Genomic DNA, 24,142 nt, shown 5'->3' with positions numbered 1-24,142 from the left:
TCGGTAGTTGGAAATTAAGAAGAAATGCGAAAAGATGCGTTCCGCGAACCTGGTGTTAAAAGGCGAATATTTTAAACCCTTGCACTGTGACTCCTTTCATGCTGCGTTGATTAGCACATATTTGTCCTTAGTACTGTCCTTAGTACTGTCCTTAGTACTGTCCTTAGTACTGTCCTTAGTACTGTCCTAAGTACTGTCCTAAATAAAACCAGATAATTTTTGTTTTTGTATTGCCTTCATTTACTTTCCTTTCTAGACTTTGATAACAGAAAAATTTAATTTGATTTCGATTTAGAAGAAACGAATAATATTCGTATTTAGTTGATCTTGCGTGGAATCTTTGTCCCGAGTTTGACTCGTTATTATAGTGCAAGGGGTTAAACTCTTGGTAGAAATTATCGACTTCTGTATTTTTCTAAGTGAAAAGACGTAACTGGCCGATCTGAAAATATTTGGAGATTTTTATTGTATATTTGTCGCGCTGAAGAAATTTTGCCAGTTCGGTTTCCTCATAAAAATAGTTTTGACGAGTATAAATATATATGTACACACGATTAGGTTACATGGATCGTAATATTCTTAACGTTGAACATTTTCGTGGCATAGTTTTTTATATCAGCAAAAGTAACGAAGTAAATAATAAATAGTGTCTTGAAACAGACAACGTTTATTTTAAATGTAACATTTAATTAATTTGCTGTTGGCGATTGATTTCACCCCCTGGAGGTAATGATAAGCTAAGACTGTCTTAAACATTGGCTCCTATATGATCAAATAAAAGCGATCAATTTATTTTCAAGTAAAAAGATATTGTATACAAATAAAATAATATCTATGAAAGACCCTTTTGTGCCCTTCGAAATAACAGATTTTCTATTTAATAAATGGAATACTTTTGTCACTTTGATCTTTACAGCATAATTTTCAAAATAGGGATTTTTATGAAGATTTATAATTGCAGTAGTAATGCAAACAATAGTCAAATTACTAGCTATCTTCCAGCAAGAGGACGCCAGAATCAGTCTTCCATTTTGTAGGTCGGTAAGGCAGTCGGTCCAGAACATGAAAACTTAGAAACTATTTCACTTTGCTACTTTGTGATCGCTTAAAGTCATATACGAATCGTCAGTCAAATTTAAGGGCAAAACAATTTTAAAAAATTGTACCATCGTCTTATTAAATGTAAATTACTAAATTAATATAATATCAATATTTAAATATAAATCATCACAGATGATGTATGGGGATAGACTTACACCCAATGTAAAACGAGGCTTCAGAAACCCCAATACCAGTTCCATCACCGTTACGAATATTTTAGAAATTTAAGCCTCCTCGTGGTAATCGAGTATTACTTACAGGGATTGATACCTGTTATAATATCGGCTTCGGTTCTTGAAACAATTACATAACCAAAAAGACCTCATAACAGTTATAAAGGCATAAGTTCGAGCTTACATCGTTTTCAGTGTCGGTTCTCCGGAACCGATATTACATTCTCATTATTTCAGTTTCAATTTGTTCGACTATTCAATTTGTTCGAAACAACATTATCTGGAATAATAAGCATGTTGTAAGATTTACTGACAATTTAAACCGTCGCTATTTAAATAAAATATGTAAGCAAATATCAACTTGACATCGTTTTAGTTTTTGATTTTAAATTTACATTACAAGTTAAGACTTTGTAAATTATTCAAAATATATTCTTAGAAAGTCTTTAATAAAAAAATTCTATACCCCAACTATGCAAATGAGATTTCGATATTTACAATATAAAATTTCAATATTTTTTATAGCTAATTACAGATGTAACATTTATCGTGTAACCTCTTCTGAATATTCAGCTAAAAACTTTGCTTCAATGATTCAACGAACTGGAAAGTCTCAAGCTCGCGCTGCAACATTGTACATCGTATTTTCAGAGCCGGCAACACTGTAAAGTAGAAATGACATTTCTGTGCTGCAGTCTTTCGTAGTTCTCTAGCTGACAGTACCATTTTTACAGAGGGCGCGGGAAATTCTCTGAATTTTTAGCGGCGTCGGTATTTCAGAACGTGTAACACGAAACCTCGTATAGTGTCTGTCTACTCAGATTTCTCGTCTGTGATGAAATCTTCTGCGTTCGGGTTTACCTCTCGGAGGTAAGGTAGAGCCCTGTCGATCAGTGCAAGATTACCATGAAAAGGTACGGAAAGATGGAAACTTCGCAATCGACGAGTTTTGAACTATTTAAACTTGAAACGAGGTTTGTATGGAAAACAATAAAATGGGAATTCATTTATAATTTCCATTGCGGCAGTCTTGTTCTAAATATCATCAACAATCTTATCAATGCCTTATCCAATCGATAGTATTTATCATTGTCGTGTAAACAGCTCGTCAGCCTGCAGCATTGAAAACGATTGGATCATTGTTTAATCCTTACCTTATCGTGGCGATATATATTTGATATCACTAGTCTCGAACCTCCTTTACATGTATAAAATATCTCGAAACATCTCGAAAGACAATCGATTTTTGAATCCATCAATAAGATGCAAAAAATGAAATACAAAGCTATGAATTTTAAAAGTTTGAGGTTGCATGAATCGTGAATAAATCTGAATCACTGCTCCGAATATTTACATAGTAATGACGGAGGCACAGGTTCGAAAGTTTCCGGAAGCTACAGTTAGAAGTTCGTTTGATCGTTCGCATCGATCTCACAGCTGCTAAATAATTACGCACGAAACGACTTTGCTTGCATCCGGTGACGGCACAGTAACCCACCTGGGCGCTCGAATTCCCACGAACCGGTGTGTTTCAGATAACGCGCCGACACCTGAACAGACCTACGAGTTCCGATAAAAATACAACACGAAATAAATTATCTCCGTGCATGAAACCAGTCTGAATTTCCCATGTTCTACATGCTATGTCCGAGTTCGATTGAAAGTACGGCTCTAGAAATACGGATGCAGAAATATCCTCGTTACAAAAAGAAAAATGCAAACTTGTTATTGCAATATTAAATGAGATCGCCTCGTTCGAAATTAATTCGCAGATCAATTGACACAACGACAACCGAAATCAAACTATTTATTACTAAATCATTAATAATTGCGGTTCGTTTGAATCGCTTGTCAATTAAACGTACTTGGCGTTACTTATTTCACAAAAAGTTATTGCGAAATATGTGCACTTTCATTTGTGCGTAGTATCCATTTTCCAAAAGCATCGAGCTAGCTATTAATATTTGTATTTCTACGTTATATATAATTTTATTTCAGTGAAGCCTCTAGAACGCAATTTCCAGAAAATTAGAAAAACACTAATGGAGATAGGTTAAACTGGTTAAAAATACGTTTAATTGAAAAACAAAATTCTGAAATACGTGGATTTTAAAATAAATGCTTGATACGAGTTTTTTTAGAATTGTCGGAGAAATTAATATATTTCTTTGCTGGATTATCCGTAGTACAAGGGGGAATATTTTTCTGTTGGCAGTCGTGACTATCACCTTGGAAACCAGTGTGCCAACGTTCGATTTCTATCCTTTTCGAATACTTCACGGTCCCCTGCACCGAGTACGTCCAGCACCGTGACGTCCGACTAATTTCAAGTACGCGTTACGCGTTATCCGGATCTCGATTTCGCGGCTATTGTTGCGCGCGTAATTAAAACTCCGCGCCGCGATTCACGACCGAACGTTCAACATTCCGATTCTCTTCTGTCCCGATCTCTCGATTCGAGGGAATTTATTAATCGCTACGATGCTATTACGTCACAACGGAGAAATTTGTCAAATCGTACTATTAAATTTCTTACTATAATTTCTTAAATCGTACTCCGTTTAAAATTCGCTTAAAATTGAATTGTGGCGGCAATAAGCGACTTCTAAATAGTTGTTAACATTTTATGTTGCGCAAGAAAATGTTTCTGTACTGTTCCCGCCAAATTCTATAAAATAGGTAAGACTGATGTAAAATTTTAGCAATGTTAAATACGCATTATCTATTTTAATAATAGTACAATCGTATTTATTTGTATGCTAATATTAGTTTAGATTACGTGTAATACTTATGAGAATTCTAAAAGCATATTAAAATGGATTTTGAGATTAGATAATCGCGTTTTTTGATGCAGCGAGCAAGTTATCTAAATCGTACATTTACGAAGTTTCCTAAATCGTACTAATCGTTCGAATCGTCAATGATGATGACCGGTTCTGCAACTTATGCGAACAAGTTCGCTTCGAGAATATGATACAATGTTTGAAATACTCGATTCGAAGATATTAAGCATGTGTAAGCGCATCAAAAAAGAACACCAAACTTTATTATTATCCTCAATGTGTTTGATTTTTTATAAGGATGCTTTTCTTTAATAAATAAATACATGAATTAAACTCAAATTATTCTATAAGCGACTATATTTCGCTTTCCACCTTCAGCAGTACACTTTCTAAATCGTGTAATTAGCTATTATAATAGCGGTACAATTTAGAATGCCAGAATCATACTTTCTCAACTTTTTTGGAAATTGAAATTCAAGTTAATAATAAGCCTTGTTACACATTTATAATGATTCGAAATATTTAAATAACATGTCATTATATTACTCTAAACAATTTTTTTTATAAATATGAATACCAGTTTTAGTGTTCTTTTTTGCTTAAGTGGTACGATTATGGTAAATCTCCCCTGTAACAAAGATTACAATATTTATTATATCACGTTGTCCCAAAACTTCATCTTGTTTTTAGAGTATAATACAATGGAACCTCAACTATCCTTTGCTTAATACATCTGCGGACAATTTCTGGCTCTGTTCTTTTTAGACCAACGATGTTGATCCTAAGTATTAGGTGAACGAATAGAGAAACTATAGAAGAAGATAATTAAAAGATTATTTGATTGACGCAGGGCTAAGGTTAACAATCGAAGCGGGACACTCTGAGCAACCTTAGCGAACAGGTCAATCGTTCTTAACCTCTTGCAATATCCTTACGTTCGCAATAACAATGCTTCACCTCTTCAAGGACACTGCCACGGATGTGTACGTTTAGTTATCTTAAAATTATAGTTATAGCAAGTGTAAAGACAATAAGAATTAGTTGAAAAGTTACTCTCCATATAATCCATATCCTCAGCAATATCGAAAAAATCTCATTTAATGAAATGAAATGGATAATAATTACCAAAGAAAAAATTAAATAGATTCTTCCCTACTATTGTATAAAATTTCATTTCTGAAGAGGTTAAATGATTTTTGACTGTAATCATTTCTTAGGGGAGAAATAAAATCGATATTTATAGTGTACCCACATTTACTTCGATGCTTAAACGTTTAATAACGAAACAACAGAACTTTATCTCGACTTTAAAAAACGGAATAACATTCATACTTAACAGATCATTAATTAAAATCACCATCACGAGTCAGACTCGTCAAGTAGTAAGGCAAGTGGTTAACGTTTTGTAAACACAAAACGTATTAAACAGTGTACGTTATAGTAGAAAAAATAAAGAAACGCGTCGGCGGACGAGTTGCGTGCTACGTTATAATTCCACCGAGCAAACGATTTTATCTAGCGTCTACGTGAAAACCGGTGTGAGACCGGAAGTGTCGAAAGGGCTGTCTGGTATAGTAAGAGCCTTCTCCTTCGCAACGGTTGCATTCTTATCTAATAACCAAACACTTTAACGCCACGGTATCTTGTCGAAGCCAGATAAAAAAGCTCGGTAGACGAGCAAGGGCCCTATACAAGGGCCTTCGAGTGCCGTCGCGACCGTTCAGCCTGTTAACGGCATTTTCTCTTAGCTACCAAAGTGGTAAATTGTTAACCGATACCGCCAGTCAGCTGACGAATTAAAAATCACCGCTTCCGAGCTAGCAGCTCAATAAAATGTTTACGGTTTTTCATGTAGATCTTCTCTTACATTTTCAAATTTTAATAAACGTCTATTTCAACCTACGCGAGAATTATATTTCTCAAAATGTAATTTCCCTCGTCGTTCCTTCTCAACTCTCTGGTATCAAATTGACTCAGAGACTGAAAAACGATATCACGGGGAAATTCAAGGATAACTAAGGCTAGGATGAAATTAACACTGCAACTATTAAATCGGTTAAAATTATTGGTCTTCTGATTTTTCATTTTACAGTTCTTTACATTATAAAAAAGTATGTTTCAATAGGAACCGTATGAAGTTTGAATATTTTCATTACTTTATATTAAAGTATCATTGAAATAAGACGTTTAAGAAAGACGTAACTAAAATAAAATCTAGGACACTATATTTATTCGGAATCAGCGAGAAATAGGTCCGATTGATACAGTGGCGGATCAGAGTTAACCCTTTTCACTTGAGGCGCCATCAAAAATTGTATCACGCTTCAAAATAATTTTAACATCATTGAATTTATTTATATTTAAAAAAAACTACGCGAAGTGTGAGTGTTATTTGAATCATGAAATTCAGTGTCATATTTATAACATGCAGTAAGATATTTGAAATGGAAAACTATTTTAGAAAAGCTATGTTAGATTACGACAGCGACGGCTTCAAAGGATTAATAATCGTGGGAAGTATAAGAAAATTACGGGTGGTCTAGTAAATAATTGCATGAGTCACCAATGGGATGCGGATTATTGCATGGAATAAAAAGTTCGTGCACCGATTGCAGACGCTGGATAGAATCGTTTTCCTCTCGTTAACAATTTTAATACACGGCGGTCATGTATTAAACGATCAACAGGTCCGTTGGTGCAATCGGCGCGCAAACAGCTATCGGTACAATTAGACTTGGCGTTAAAGGATTAGAGGAAGCGGCACCTGGCCAAGGTTTTGCGCGGCCCTATGGAGGGCCGTGTGCCAAATGGTTTCACTTGGGAGGACGTAATTACCAAAGTCGATCCTGGGCCCCGCTTGTACGCAATGTCGGCTGCAGCGTCGCAGAAACTAGATCCCCGGCGAATAAATTACGCGAGCTTAACCCCAGAATCCTGGAGGAGACGCTCAAAGAGCCTGGGTTTCAATTAAGAAGAAAATATGCGCGCGAAATACATCAGAGTGAAATATCGCCGTGACGTATCGCCGGAAGGCGATAATTTTCATCGGGGAAAAAAGAAGGACTATGCGCAGCCTGATGATTTGCAAACGGCAATTACACTGTCCGACGCCTATTCCGCGATGGAAACTCCCGATGCAACGGCGCTCTGGTAACTGCTCCAACCGCGCACGCTGCATACGTTGTTGTAATTTCCGCAAATAAATTAGATGTTTCGGAATAAATTTGCTTTCCCGTTCGATACCGAAAGCGCTAGAATCGTTCTTCTCCCGATACAGAGCGACTCTTCAAACATTTCTGGCTCGCCTTTGAGCGGCCCGAGTTAAACAGCGACAAAAAGTTGGATTCCTCGCGTTCATTCTACGACGTCTTCCTTGAACGAATTGGATCTTTGATGATCGCGTTGGGGCATTTCGAATGAAAAGGAACTTCGAAACTCGGAAACGCCGATCCTGGCAAGATCGTTCGCGTTGTGATTAATTAACGATTGAATACAGTATCGGTTAAGGAGCCAGGAAAAAGTACAGTCCGCCATGATGGCGGCCAAAGGAAGTTTTCATTTGACTGCAGTTCGCTGGTCTACTAATTGGTCGTTACCGTTCGGCAATGAATGGCGTTTAGAACTGCATGAATTTTTACCGTATTAACTAGAAATTCTGCAGACTGCGAATGTATTCCGCAAATTATGAACTCTGCGAGCTCTGGACAATGCGGGATTCTTAGCTCCGTAAATTTCAAATTCTGCGACTTCTAAGTTCTGCAAATTACGAACTATGTTTTTAATTCTGCGAATTATTAACTTTGCAAATTGTTAACTCTGTTAATTCTTAACTTTATAAATTCTTGTACATTCTAAACTCTGTAAATTCTGGACCCTGCAAGTTTTTAATTACGTAAATTCTTGGCTCTGTAAATTCAGGACACTGTAAGTTTTTAATTACGTAAATTCTTAATTCTGTAAATTCTAAACTTTATGAATTCTTAATTCCGTGAATTTTGAACCCTACAAATTCCTAACTTTGTAAATTCTAAGCTCTGTAAATTCAGGACTCTGTAAATTGTAAATTCTGTGAATCCTAAACTCTGTAAATCCAGAACCCTGTAAATCCTAAACTAGACAAGCTAAGAATAACAGTCTCTCGTTTCAGAGCATCATCGCAGACAAAGAGGGAGAGCCGTCAATGGTCTGGGATTACCCTGTGTCTGGGAATCTCTCAATTTTGACGGCGGCGTCTAGTTCAATTAAACGGCCACGGTTTTCATCGATAATAAGGTCGCGACGCAGCGTTAATTACGCAAACGAGGGTGCACACGCGCGGCGTGTCACCGCGTGCACCGAAGGATTTTGTGAAAGCCGGGCTTCCGGTCGCACGATCCTGCCTAACGAGGAAAGAAGAACAAGGAGAACGAGACGACGATGGGGCGATGAAGATAACGACGACGAGCACCGAGGCTCAACAGGGGAAAAAATGGAACTTTGTAATACGACTTTCCTCGGGGAGTATCATTAGAGCGACGCGTTCAATTCCCTGCAGTACTAGCTAAGGAGTTCAAGCTCCAGAGGATTTCAAGGAGTTTGCCAGAATTTCAAGCTACCTGGGAAGCTCTCGAAAGAGGACGAAAAACGAGACGACTGGATCTGCCGGTGATTACGCAAGTATGCTGGACGATGGACACCAATTAACTAGATCCGAGCTGCACTTTTCGCAATGCACTATAGCGACGGAATCTAGGATTGACGGTTGTCAACTAGGATCGATACCAGATGGTGTACAACAAATTTTTCTAGAAATTTACACTTGCTAGAATATTTATTTGCGTGTCTTTATCAAAATTTTAACAAGTTATCTTCACTACCATTTTAATAGGTCTACTGGAAAATTCTATATGTTCTTCATGTGAAAGAAAATAATAAATTTTATATGTATTTAATGTTTATTGTACTGTATAGTTTTCGTCTTTACTTATGCCCTCTGCCAGCATAATTTACAAATATCATTTATAATTTGTAATTTATAAATATTATTCTTGAAGAGAGTATCAAGAATGTGAACTTAAAATAACATCATCGGACATAGCATACCAGTAAACCTAATACATTCTTATTTAATGAAAGAACAACGGTCCAAAATTTCATCAAAAATTTATTCAAAAGTAATAATAACTTCATTCGCAATCCAAAAAATTATTTAGTTTAATATAATACTATATTTTTATTTCATATTATACTATTATTTCAAGAGAAATTATCGAACTTCTTTTAGATTTAGCACATTAAAAATGAGCTAATTAAGAATTGAAAATTCTGTTAATAGGCTTGCGGTAAATACGGGAAATATTATCAGAGGCACAGGACATTGAAAATTATAGAAGAACGGCAGGTTTTCATAAAACTTAACCATAAATAATGGAGAAAATTGGATATTTCCATTCGAGCGGCTCCGTTTATTAAAATAATTTGTGAACATGATGTTGAAAGCAACTGCAATTACATTGACATCTAATATCTTTACTTCAATTGAAAATATATCCTGCCATGTCCAAGGAGAGTCTTGCAATTTTGCACGTCAGCATAACGCAGTGTACGCTTGCAATTAGTAGTGTGTGGCTTCGTTACGTTTAAGAGAAACCGAACGCAGCAAGAAGTTCGAATGCGGTCGATTCGCCGATTCCAGCTGCCATAAGTGAACTTGGAACGTTGTTTCGCAAGCGGGCGACAGGCTGCGAAATCGACGAAGGAATCCGAAACGCGTTACCACGAAATTTTTACATAATCCGTAAACCTGCTCGCTTCGTCTCGAATCCGCTTTGGGAAGTGTCGAGAGAGAAAGAAATTCTTAGACGCATTTTCATTGGCGGTTCTTCATAGTTTAAATCTTGATTTATTCAATGCCATCGTGCTCACTGTGGATGCGCAACTGTCTCGTATTCTGCAGATTTTAACGAAGTATACTTTACTTGGCTTTATTAATTATATTTATTATATTATATTTATTAATTATTTATTAATTAAACGAACAAAATACCCATTAGATTATTTAATACCCTTCAGATTATTTAATACCCTTTAAATTATATAATACCTTTTAGAATATTGAATACTCTTTAGATTATTTACTAACCATTAGAGAATTGATTTTAATACTCGAGACGCAGTTTCTTGATAATAATAATTTATAGCAATATTTATGATGGCAAACATTTTCTTGAATTGATAATAAAATCAATTTTCTATGAACAGCATAAGAAAAGTGTGTCAATTACTGTACTATCCCTTGGTTATGGTACCTTTACAATAATTTGACTTTAATTTAAAAACCACATTATTAAATTAAAGATATTAAACTTTTTAAACAAATTTTAATCTGTATTTTTTATAGTCGAATTAAAATTTGAACTTTCTCAAACCTGTAAAATGCTGCAATTAATTTTTTATATTTTTGATGTAAGATTTATCGTAAAAGACTAAACCATTACATTTATAAAAAAATTTTTTAAAACCGATAATATACATGTAGATACATTTTGACTTTTTAAATGCATTTCTTTATTTAGGTTAATTTATCAAACAGTTCACATATTATTTTTATTACCGTACACTATATCTGGATGAAATTTTGAGCAAGCTTTGATGAAAAACATCGCGTTGCATCTAACCTCATTTACTTGGTCCATAAAATATGTGTATTATTTCCTCTTCTAAATAATATCGTGATTATTATAACATACATGTACAACAAACTACGTTAAATCATTTAGTTCGGAATATTGTACGTTTTTACATTTATGTTATACGATTATTTACCGTAACATATTTACGACATACAATAACTAGAAAATGTTCATTAACTGGCACAGAGAAATTAGCTTTTCATCTTCTTAAGGATGAACTTGCTCTAAAAAACAGTTTTGCCTATTTTGTTAAATATTTTATGTTCTTGATATATTTCAATATACAAGGCGCTCCAAAAATATACAATAATGTGGAAATAAAGAGAATATGTCAGATCATTTCAAAGAACTGCTTTCTTTATAAAAGATTTCTCTAAGGCATTATTAACGAGCTATTAACGAAAAACATTGACCAATGAGAGGCGAGTACCGCTGACGCGTGGCTGTTGAGCCAATGAGCAAAACTAGGCTTCGTCGGCTCGATCGCCTCGCAAAGCAGAGCTTGCTTCCGTTGGTCAATGTTTTTTGTTAATAACTCGTCAACGATGCCACGGAGAACATTTTCGTAAAGGAAAAAGTTATTTCAAATGACATCAGGTATCTCCCATTTCCAGATTGTTAAACATTTTCGGTGCAACCTGTATAATACAACATATTTCAAAATATAAGTTAAATGTTTTGAAAAGATCGACAGCTGAAGTCAACTATTTAATTTGTCGAAAACTTCGGACGTCATTTGATTGGCCACAGTAATTATCACAGTTACCCTGGAATTGCTTCAAGCACGTATCTTGGGAAAAAGAAATATTCGCAGAATAGTTAACAATGTTAGCTGACTGTGACTCGTAGATCATGTTCAATCTAGGTCGATATTTTGACAAATTCCGAAGGGTTTTAACGGCTGCGATGAATCACAAGTTTCCAACAGATCCAACAGCAATTCCGTTAAAACGTGAAGTCGGTTCTCGCGAAGTTCTATTTGGAGCGCCCCATTTGGGCGTCTCGGTTTCAAGGTTTCGCGGACGCTAATAAAATCGCAGGGTTTTTTCCATGGCGCCCCCCCCCCAACCCGCCCCCCATGCAGGGCGCGTTGTCCAAAATTCGTCGAAGCCTCAGCCAAGTTTAGAGGAGGAACGACGCTATACTTGACCTTAATGGCGCCCGTCCAATGCACAAACTTTGCGGTGGTCCCCCGTACAACCTTACAACTCCCACGCCTCGTGTTCCCGATACCCGGCAACTTCGCGAACGACGTCTCCGATATAATAAGGACATCTTTTAGGAGATTGAATCCTCTGAGAGATCTTCGCGTGTCGACTACGGTAATATCGGCGAACTCTGGTTCGCTCTCGTTAATCAAACTTCAAAGACAGCCCGGCGAAACTTCGTAACGGTTCATCGAAATAGCTCGGTTGCGATTTATTGCGATTCCAGAACCGATTAATTAGGTACTACTTTCGAGCGATCGAGCGATTCGTACGATCAATTTCTCTGCTTTGCGACTGCAATGATAGTCGAGCATGGCGTGCTTTTTGACTTTGGTTGGATTTTTGCAAAGCGGATCTCCAGTCTGCTGTTAACTAAAATTTGCTGTGCGCTTCTTGAAATGATTTTGATAATACCAAATCGGATTTTTATATTTCAGAATCTGTTAAGCGTGCAATTTTTTACATGACAATAGATATCAATGTTATATGTATAAAATTCATTAAGTTATGTGAAATAGAAATTTTGGAGGCTATTAAAGGCTAGCCTCTTCAGGGATGAATTTTTATAGTAGGGAAATATCTATTTAATTTTTTCTTCCTCATTTTTCATTCATTTTATATAGTTTTCTAAAATTGATGGATTTAAAAATATTTTTGATCCGTACGTAGCAAGTCAGCTAAATACTTTAATATCTGTTGGTACAGCAATAATTACAGTTGCTGAAGTAAAATATGCTCGAGTACGAACATCTAATCCTACTGTAAATATACGATGAGCTCATACAATAAATCTAGTATGGCGTAAATTATGCATAGACTTCCAAAAATTTCATTTTTCCACTTTCATTATAAATAATGTGAGAAATTAGCTCAAATCCGGGAAAAATTAAAATATAGACTTTTGAATGGCCAAAAATGAAAAAAGTAAAGAAAAGAGAAGCAAAACAGTTGTAATTTCTACTGATCATGGGAATAGTGGGATTTGATTAGAATTTAATGATAAATTTTTTAATACTATAATAGATACGATAAAATTGATTGCACTTTCCTTTCCACTTAAAATAGTCATAACTTTAAGAAAACGTACACATACGTGGCAGAATTCTTGAAGAGGTTAATTTACGTTAAGATTTATACATTTCTCTTATTGTTTGGCTGCTTCCATCCTCTACAATTTAATTTTAAGACATCCTTCCAGAGGAAATTAACCTCTTTCATAATAATATAAATCATCCCTTCCCTTTTAATTCGGAATAAAATGCTATTCTTCCGTTAGCAATATTTCAGCGAATGTGAACACACAATAAATTCGTATATTTTTCGACAAGGTAATGATTAAAAACAAAGAAGTTCGTGGTGTCGCAGCTACGAGAAGAATGGTAATCTCAGAAAGGGTTAACGCACGGCAAGGCTGAAAATATTTCAGAGATGTCTACTGTGTCCAGAAACGTCATCGTGGTCTCATTTGGATAATTCGAATTGGCCGAACCCTGCGTGACATTGTAAGCAACCGAAATTTCCATTTAGCCGGCAACAATGGGATCCCGGGGGCTGAACCCGGTGAAAGGGGGTGCCCCAAAATGGTACTCGGATCCGCGAGGAGTGTCGGTGGAGATTAATCCGGCAGGAATATCGTTTGCTGGTCTGACGAGGATCGTATCGAGCACCGCAATCTCGGTAAGTCCAGCATAATCCTCAAGATCCAATCAGAACGGCGCGGATGGAATGCGATTTATCGCAGCGGAAACGGATGCTGCACGATTGGCGAATTTGGACCCGGAACTTTTGAAGACAGATCCGCGCAGAAGCAGCTGAGACGTTCGTTATACTTCCTATCTGTGCTGCGGATCTCTCTGTATAAGAAAAATTGTCTACACCAGCGGCAGAAAATGTAGAAACTGTTTCCTTCCTTTCAGACGTAAGCGATGCATCTTTTACTACTGTGAATTTCATTTGCTAGAAATATGGTTATTTCTAGTGGATCAGCGTGATCTGCTAACCAGCACTGCCCTATGATGCCATAGAGATGATTCACGCATGCATCAATTCATTTTTTTATTGTTCCTGTCTTTTTTTTTCTCTGACGTTCTTCTCGGTCCGACAGTCGTGCGCGAAAGACGTGATTCTATGTCGTTGTTAATACTTCCTTAATCAGATATTCGCAACTACTTTTACCATCACAAAAATCGCGTATTTCACTAAAATCCTGACATCAATAAATTTAATTTATCTATGTACGAGGTGTCCGTTCATAAATATACAAAAAAAATCTCGTAAAGGCTTGAAGTTATAAAAAAGTTCAATAAGAGAAATTTACAGCTACAAGTGTGCGTAAAAAATTGTTTTTTATCAGTGATCCTTCTAAGTTATGAGGGTAAACTTCGTTTTTTATATGCTTACATGTGATATTTTTTGCATATTTAGCTAGTTGTCATTTGCAGTTGAAATGGATTCGTATTAAAAACTGCTAAAAAAATCGTAGCAACTTAATTCGGCTCTCAAATTAAAGGGGAGAGTCCAAGATTTACATTATGAACGCATGCCCGATAAAATTCTACAGATCCGCAGATAGCGTTAAACTTTGCATTTCTTTGATATCTCGAACATGCTCTCAGATTTGTAATACTACAGCTCTAGGGACGCATGGAATTAAAAACTAGAATATAGTATCGTAAAGTAGAAATTCGAAGCATTAATTTGAAAGAATGATCATAATTTTATGACAATTTTTAACGGAGTTACAGCTGGTCGAAGACTGACAATGTGTCAGCCAAAAATGAGTGATTCTTCAATTATGTTAACCTATTTAATTCTACTTAATTTTATTCCATTTAACTCCGTTATGTCTATTTTACCGGCATTATCATTAGTACGCCGAAATATCGTATTAAAAGGGTGAATTTGCGACGGAAATCAGTTGGTGCAGTTTCGAAGCAGAAATAGGAAGGTCGTCAGAAATTGAGGATACCGATGGGTTATGTTTAGTTTGTTAACGTTATCGAGAAGGTAGACAGAAGTTTCTCAGCGAATCGCTTTCTTGCAACCGGTTCGGAGAATTTTGATTCCGCGTAAAGATTAGCAGTGTAGTCATAGCAATTGAGGAAAAGAGAAGAATGTTTCGGAAACGCTCAAACGGCGGGCGACGTCGACGGCCACGACCGTGACGCGGTCGATTCGATACCGCTACGCGAGATTCCTCCGAGAAACTGGAAGGAATTTAATCTTGTCCACGGTTAGGCCACAGCTGCTGAGAGGTCCGGCTTGACAGAACGATTCAGAATTCCTTGAGGATCGTTCCTCTCGGTACCGAATCTTCCAAGTCACTCGTCACACCATCGCGTCACGGATTTCGTTCGCAAAAGTTTTACTACCTCCGAGCAATAGCTCTTATCTTTGATTCTACCGATTTGGCCCTTGTGTGATAGAAAAGGTGTACGGTAAAGTTGACAAATTGAGGACAAGCATGTTTTTTTTTATTAACACTAGATTGCCTAAGCAAGTCATTTTGACTGCTTTTCAATTTCAATTAGAAAAATAATTATGTAAATAATGACACAGCTTCTTATAATTTTGTGACTTTTTCTACAACATATAAATGCGTTTATTAATCATTGTTGTTGCCCCCCGCCCTCCTTCATTTCCGGTATATATATGTGAGTTATACCTATATTGCCAAAAAGCAGTCATTTTCCCGTCTTCAAGTTCCTGTCTTTCTAGTGTTAAGAATAATTTTACTTTAGTTTAAGATACACGATACAATATCATAGTATATTCTAATATATATAACATATTACATATTCTATTAATATAATATTTCAAAATATATTCTATACTATAATATATTCTTCTTAACAAATACCTGAGTTAAGGAATATAATTCCAGAAATGCTTAATTTGCATCTTTTTAGGAAGGAGAACTTGAGAACGTGCAGGTAAATTTGGCTTTGCAACGATTATTTCTATGTTCAGAAGTGGAGCTTGATTTTTAACAGTTTTTTCATTAGAGAGAGAGTCATATAGATGACACTACCAGACAACATGATTTATGTCTTCGCTTTCATAACTGTCCTCACATTTCTGACTGTAGAACTTGGATTATATTATAAAAATCTTAAAACTTGCAAGCGTACAATTATTTTCATAAATACTATTGTATAGTGTATTCAGTAGAGTTCAAGATTTACAAATGTGATATCTTTGTGGAAAAAAGACAAAAAAGACAAAAAAGAAACTTCCTGAGGAAACTAAACTGGGCCTTATATTCTCAAATCTGTGAATTTGCACATTTTTAGTTTATCTTTATTGCATATTTTAATTTCGAAATGCATATCTACTTCGAATAAAAGGGTTTTTAAAATTATAATTTAAAAAAATGGTGTTCCTGTTAAGTAGCTTCTTTACTCTACAAATTTATCAACATTACATTATCAATATTAAGTCATATTAATATTATAAGTATCAGCTGTATCCAACTGACGCGATGGAAAATGCGGAATTTCCTGTTGAAGATACAAACAGGTTGAAAAGACTCGAGAGGATTTTAAAGTGGAGTAAATGATATTTCACCAGCTAAGTTAAACATTTACGCTGCCTTCTGATAAGCATAGAAAACGATACTCCGGTTTAAATAGCGAGTGTCGAACGCGTCTTCCCCGTTTGGAGACATCCGAGATAAGAAAGAAGTTATAGGTCGAACGGCTAGCCGACATTTCTCTCACGATTTTTTAAAAACAACTTAAACTACGTTCTCGTTAGCCGGCGACTATGATAGCTCTTGATCATCCTGAGAGATAACGGCGGCGCCTCGTCCATCGGCCATTTGTTTCCGGCCGAGTTAATTACCCTCGCATCCCTTAATTAATCGACTCTTTGCATCGCTTATCCTTGCTCGGTCGATTCGAACGCTGAATCCTTCTAAGAAAAATGAAAATAACGCAAACGAACGAGACGGAGGAAAACGCTAGCAAAAGAACGTCGCTCGATAACGATAATTAAATACGGCCAATGCTCTCTCTCTCCCTCTCTCTCTCTCTCTCTCTCTCCCTCTCGACGATTACAAAAGCTGTCGTTTCCATTGAAAGAAACGAGGCGATTGTAAATATTCGCTGTTATTTCTTCCGTTATCGTAAACAATATCGCCGAGGTATTATCAAATAAAACGTCGTTACCTTCGGGAAGATACCGAGCAAAGTAAAATTGGTTGCGCAAACTTATCGTTGTTGTCGGACCGTGATAACGGAAGATTAATATCGATGGCGACCGATCGGTCATGGCACTGTCACCATCTATTTGGCGAGGCTTTGGCGAATGTAATACAAATTTACTGCATCAATTTGCAGCTCCGAGTTCTATATTTCCATTCGAAGGAATATAGAAACTGGGAAGCAATAGCGAACAGGTGCATGCGCGACAATTTAGTGTATACTAAATAAACCATCTGGTTTTAAGCATAAATAAATGAATAATTAAATAAATAAATGAACAAATGAATGAATAAAGACGAACGTTCAACGGTGTATTCCACCTGAGAAACAATCAAGAACAACGGAGCTGTAATTACTGCAGGTGCCAGAAGATAAAACAGCAAAAAAATGAAAGAGACACCGAGACAATGGCACTTTCGCAACAATCACGACACAATAAAGAATTACTTGAAATCTAGAATGACAATGGTAACAATTGAAAACCGGGCCGCCAGCGGCAAACAAAAATAGAGTTTCCAGCGGAGCTGCAGAGATTTCGCGAACCGTGTCGGTCGAGATAGGTGCACGAATTAAAATTAAATCATCCCCCCGGGAGGATGACAGCCGTATCTGGGTTAGACCAGGAATACGAGAGCAGGGGTCAACGATCAAGAATCGATACACCTCCTCGCGTCTTAAGGCACATTGTCCCGAAGCAGTGACACGCGACTCGCCCCGCTCGGACTCGCGAGCGTTATCTGAGGTTATCCGAGGAAACCGGAGAAATCATGCGATTCCGCGGGAACAAAAAACCGCTCGACCAGCAACAAAGAAAAACGGCGTTTGCGGTCTCTGACTTTCGTGTTAGCTGCGAACAAAACGCGCGCACCGTGGTGGACCACGGTGGGCCGAGCAAGCGTACGACGTTTCCGGTCCCCGTCACAGTCCCCTCCGGAAAGTAACAGTCGTCCGCTCACTATACCGCGGTATACTTTCGATCTGTATTGCCTTATTGCCTCGGCGTGCGCGTTGTCACGTTCCCGCTCTCGATTTTCGAGCGTTTACCCTCTTCGTACTCCGATTCTAGCCGGCGATTCGTGGAAAAGGGTCTGCGCCGGTTTTAAACGAACGTAAAAGGATCGACGCCGGGGGTCTACGTGATTCTTTGCAATGATGCAAAATCATTTTTGTTACGTAACGCTGATCGCATTACGGGAGTAGAAATCTCGGAAGATTTCTGTTTCGGAAATTTTCGGGGCAGCCCAGGTAACAATGCATGCAATTATTGATACACGGATTATGCACATTGTGCACAATTGTACAGACGTGGGGAAACTCGTAATATCGCGTAAATACTAATAAAATATATTCAAGTTTTTATAATAACCTCACTGTAAAATAAAATTATCTAAAAATTATTTTATATAATAAAATTATCTAGAGCTAGCTATTTGAAAAATGGGGATAAAAATATTTGTATTTAATACTATGATTGCCATGTTTATCCATACGTGGACGACTGATTCATCCAGAACTATTCCCTATCTATGAAATAAATTCAATTTTATGGAAGGTTTGTCTTGATAATACTGCGAATTTTTATATAAAATACGAATTGTCTGTATCTATTGCAAAATAGGAGTAACTTGATTGCAACATGTAGGGGTAACTTAAAATTTGGGTTCTTTCCTGAACTTTACCAGTTTGAAAGTAATATATTAACAATATTGAATATTTTTAATCATTCTACTGTCTGACATCGCGAATACTCATTTTTGTTACAAATGCATAACATTCATTTATAAAGAAGAGACGAATAGAGAGGACTGCTAGGTCAACGTACAAGATGGAGATTTAAACGCCCCAGCGCGCCATGTTTAAATCATTGCCGAAAGTTGCCGCCAACTTTCTTAAACATATTACCATCTATTTCGCGATCATAATAACTGACCGGTCCGCTGTAATTACGTATCACGGAAGTAATAAAAATCCAGAGAACACCTATTACGAGAATGTACAGCGAAACCGAATCGAGACGACCACCGTAATTTCCACGAGGCTTCCGATACCCCGCAACAGCGTCCGTCCTGACCATCTAATTTCCATTCTCTCCGGTCGGCTCCCTGTGGGAATCGTCGCGATACCATTGTTCCTCGTACCTGTCCACGTTGTTGTTCTTGAAGCTGACCATTCCAGCCGAGACAGCTTCCCTCATAACGCGGCCACCTTAGCTCACTCGTCACGCACTGCACAATCACCACCAACCGCGAAGCAACACGCCGAAGCAACACGAACAACAAGAAGAAGACGACGAGGAGGAAGAAGAGGAAGAACAAGAAGAGTAGAACCGTAAGAAGCTGGGGGAGGAGTGAGCACAAAGGAACATCGTCGCGTCACGTGCACAGCGACCAAGACTAGACCGGTAACAGAGGACGTCCTCCCGGGACCGCGTTTCCGGACCGACTGAAGAGGAGCCACGCTTCGCGGCCGATCTACCCCCACCACTCTCTTGCCTCGAGCTTTCCCCCACCCTGGGATCTAATTGCACCGTTGCGAGACCAGCTGACGCATCCTTTCGTTGTCATTCTCGATTCCCGAGTCGTCTCCGATGACGACCGATCGCGATCCGATCCCCGATCGAAGACGCGGGTTGTCGATGGTCACGTTCGCTTCAAGGAGACCACCCCTTATACTTGGACGATACGTACAGTGGCTCCAGAAAGTCTATAGCTGGCCATTTTGCGACAGTGTCGATATTTGAACTGTTATCAATTCGCGACGCAGAATCGCGCAACGACGATGCTGGAATTGTGACATATTTTTGTTTAATATTTTGGGGACCAACAAATTTCCTCATATAAGTCATTAGTAGATGGCGGATTTTGTGCATTTATGTTGCAATCGAGCATGACACGACGGTTGAAAGAATTCAAACATGTCAATATATTATTTTTATTCATATTAAAATTATTAAGGAAAGATAACAACTTGCTATTTTGTTTTCATTTCTTGCAATTACAAAACAATTTTCATTTGCATAAAAATCCATAGTCTGGTCATTAGTTCAGTTTTAAAAATTATTATTACGTATATCATAGTGTCATAGTGCCAATAATATTGACTTAACACGTTCCGTGCCAAGCCATTTTTGCCTGACTTGTTGTTCAGGCCATTTGATATTTTGACTAAAGATTGATATATTAAATGTAATTATTAATTATTGTATATATAACAAATAAATGAACTTATGTGTTTGGTTCTATACTGCATTTTGTATAATGCATCATCCTTTTGGTTGAAATATATTCTACAGAATTACATTTGTCATAAAATATATGTTTTGAGCGCATTAAATAAATATGACTGCGTGTACCACTGGTGGTACACGTGGCCTCAAATTTAACGTGTACCACCGGTGGTACACATGGCACAGAACGTGTTAACCAACGTCGTGCATTTTCAGAAAGTACTACGGATTCAAACCTTCGCCAATACGTTGGAGAATTTTGTTCGTAAATGATCATAGCAGGGCTTCCAAGATCGAAACCTGCCCTTTAAAACAAGACCTCGAACTACAATGTATAATTTTTTTAAATCAATTTATCGACTTTGAAGGAAATATGTATTGTCTAAACAGTAATGTTCAGGAGAGCTTCATGCAATCGCACTTGTTCGTAGGTATTTACCCATAAAGAGAAAAAAATCGTACAAAAAATCCTGAGGGGTCGTTTCGAAGGGAAAGTTGAGACCTTGAAATCCATGGAAGATTCGTTTATGGGGAAAACGTTCCAATGTTTCTGGAGTTGTCTTAGTTTCTAGCATTTTGGAGTAAACTTATATTTGTCTTCTGTTTTGCGTAAAATATTCTAGGAAGGAATGAACACTGCGGAACGAAAATGGAAGCTTTAAGCTTTAGAATGAGTCCTCGTTTATTGTTATACGACTACATTTCGCAAAGTTGTAACAATTCGAATATCGATAATTCATCGAAAATCGGAAACGTGTTGGGAGACTTTCTGTAGCTACTGTATACACGCTGTACTGTCATAACCGAGTGCTTCAAAGCCTAACAGCGACAGGAAGCAGGGCCAGTCGAACGGAAAACGGATATGCGTTTCGGTACACCCCTGAGAAAGGGTTTTAAACCTTGGAGCGAACCGAGCCGCCCGAATTCAGACGAGAAATGTTTGGCAGCCTATCATCATGGTAGTAAGTTGAGTAAGATCCTACGACCCACAGTGATTCGATCTTATGGGCGCTCGGAACAAATGTCATATCTTTTAAACTAATGAACTTTCGACCTAAACACCTTAGTAATTTTTTAAAGAGAATATAAAAATGAATCAATTTGTGCAGAAATAGTATACAGTTATGTTTAAAAAATTGCAAGGTTATTGTTTATTTGTTGAACAAAACAATCTTTTGTCAACATTTAGTATTGAAATTTGTTAGAATCTGTGTACTCACTAATTCTTATTTGAAATATTTTTATTATGAATTAGTGAGTAGGCGGTACGTTAAATATAAATGTAGACACTGTTATGTAATGTAAATACATTATATAAAAATATGTAGCACATATATCAGCAGAATGCGTAAAAAATATGTAGTTATGCGTATATCAATACAATAAATAAACAGGTAACGTGTATTCTAACATAAACCCATTTCATATTCTGATTTGTCCTGGCACGCACTACTAAAATATAAAATTACAAGCCAATTGACAGGTAAAGGCAGCAACACTTGGTATACTAATGTAAAGAAAGGTTCAAAAACTAGTTTTCTGTAGAGATTCCAAAACATGTTCTATCTTTTTTTGAGAAAAGACAGTTTAAAATTTATCAAACATATAGGTTAGGTTCTCTATGGATGTGCAATTTCGAAACAACAAAACAAGACAATACAATAGATAAGTAAACCATATAACAATCAAAATAACAAGCGTCTAATACCGTCGATCGAATAATCCATTCATATTTACATTTATTATTGTGAACTTTGCATAAATTGATGTTAAATTAAGTAATGTACATATTAACGTGTTTTCTAGGTGTTAGGGTTACTTCATTTTTTCCAATTATTTATGTAAAAATAAAGACTCTAGATTAGGAATATGTTATAAAAAAAAATAAAAAAATATTTATTTTACAATATTTTTGTTTTGTTTTAATCGTTGTGCTCTCGTCAGGAAATATTCGAAATTGTACATTAACCCTTCGAATTCGAATTCCTAGACGCCACTAAATCGTGCCATAAAATAATTCAGAATAATTTTAATTGATTTGCATTCCACAAATTGCTAATAACTTTGTTTCTAAACACTTTGTTTTATGCGCTCGAAACGAGAAATCAGATATGAAATAGAAATATTCTAAGTGAGAACAAATGCCTGTTATCTGAAGTTAACACTAGACCTAACGAATAGATATAACTTGTTATAAAATTGTTGTTTATCAATTATTGTAATTATAAAAATACTCCTGTACAAAACTGATTGAATACCTTTATTCTAACACATATTATGCGCATGCGAAACTATGCACAACTCAAACGGATACAGTCAATAAAGTTTAAATTAATACGTTTAGTTCTCGTTCTAGTGTTAAAATAGCTTCCAGCAAAAACGATGAAGTTTATAGTATAAACTTATTAGCTATTAAATTACTATTTTCTACAAATTTCGTAAGATTATTAATAGTCGAAATCAATATTTCTGCCTGCTGTAACCAATGCAGGAAATTTTGCAGAGAGATCCGCGAACTAGCGATACGCATTTCAATGATTCAATTTTCGATATGAATTTTACGCGGCCACAATCCATAAGCAATATTACCTGTAAAGTAGAGTGCCAACCGTTTGCCATTCGATATTCTATACGAGCGGATAAATCGGGCTGATATCAAGAGGAAAGTAGGAAACTAGGTTTATTAGAAGCTCTGTCGTTCATTTTTCTTGCCGAGTATAATACACATGCCCCACTTGGTGGCAAATAAATCACCGGCGCGTCGCTTATTCCCTATTATTCGCTGATATCTCACGATCGGGATTACCGTGCGAAAAAGATCGGAGAGATCTCGCGTGTGAACGGTCCGATCGTTTCGCGTACGCTTGCACCGGTAGCATAGAAAACGTTCGAGAATCGCGAATATCGACAGTTCCACGATCAGGGTATCGTAGAACCAGGCCACGAATCTTCACAGGCTGTTTCGTAAAAATACAAATAAAGGAAGAGTCTCGTTTCGTGGTCCTATCCTTGGAAAAAATCGTGTTTATTCGCGCTGAAGGACCTTGCCTATTTATTCTATCCAATGCACTTTGGCTTCTGCATCGCCTGCAGCTGATTTCCAGTGCACACGGTGCACAATTCGATGGTTCGATTTTGTTTGACTGTCAGCTAACAAGGTTGTTCTCGCTGGCGGAGGTAGCCAGGCAAACTACCGCAATTTCTGTGCCAGGGAAATTGTCGAAGCACCGGTAATGCGAGTTCAACGAGATCCTAAGTTAATTTTCGGTTCGCCGAGAGAGAAAGGGGAAGAGAGAAAGGTCGAAGGTGCACACCGAGGCAAAAACGTGAACTAAAATCATAGCAATTCCATTTATACGTTGATTTCCAACGAAGCGATTTTAGTTGATACTATTCTTTCGGTTGGCAAAGTTACTCCTGCAAACTGCTTTTGCATTTCATCATTCAACGCGCGATGAAACGGTATTAAAAAGTCGCAGATGAACTTTCGAGAGCTCGTTAAAAGGAGGAAGCTACCCTTTATCTAGCCATATTAATAATAGTCACGAGACAAATTTTCTCGGCTTTGTAGAATCGTTTGAATTTGCAGAATGTTCGGAGAGATATTCTTAACTTCATCATCCTGTTGTTTGGTGGGAAACTGCTCTGGCAATGTTGTTTTAAAAAAATTCAATTAGAAAGGTGGAAGTAGAAGCTTTGCTCTTTAAAATAAGCCGAGATAGATCATTGTATCATATTTTTTCTAAAATTTACAACAGCTCGAAGATTGTCTAAGT

The 24,142-nt window shown here is 36.9% G+C and overlaps 1 protein-coding gene across 6 annotated transcripts in view; it reads right to left on the bottom strand.

Annotated features, from left to right (window-relative positions):
* LOC144478415 (uncharacterized) overlaps positions 1-19,558 on the bottom strand; it is a 248,983-nt gene extending 229,425 nt beyond the window's left edge. For all 6 annotated transcript variants that reach the window (XR_013495341.1, XM_078196269.1, XM_078196275.1 and 3 more), the window contains exon 1: positions 19,279-19,558. Coding sequence is in view for 5 of the 6 variants with exons in the window: in XM_078196269.1 (XP_078052395.1) it covers positions 19,279-19,334 (56 nt within the window). In the remaining variant the exon portion in view is untranslated. The remainder of the gene's footprint in view (positions 1-19,278) is intronic.
* Positions 19,559-24,142: the final 4,584 nt, after the last annotated feature.

The sequence above is a fragment of the Augochlora pura genome, chromosome 2 (genome assembly GCF_028453695.1).
Source record: "Augochlora pura isolate Apur16 chromosome 2, APUR_v2.2.1, whole genome shotgun sequence".
Taxonomy (NCBI): Eukaryota; Metazoa; Arthropoda; class Insecta; order Hymenoptera; family Halictidae; genus Augochlora; species Augochlora pura.
The sequence above is the reverse complement of the archived record's forward strand: the minus strand, read 5'-3'. Positions and strand labels throughout refer to the sequence as shown.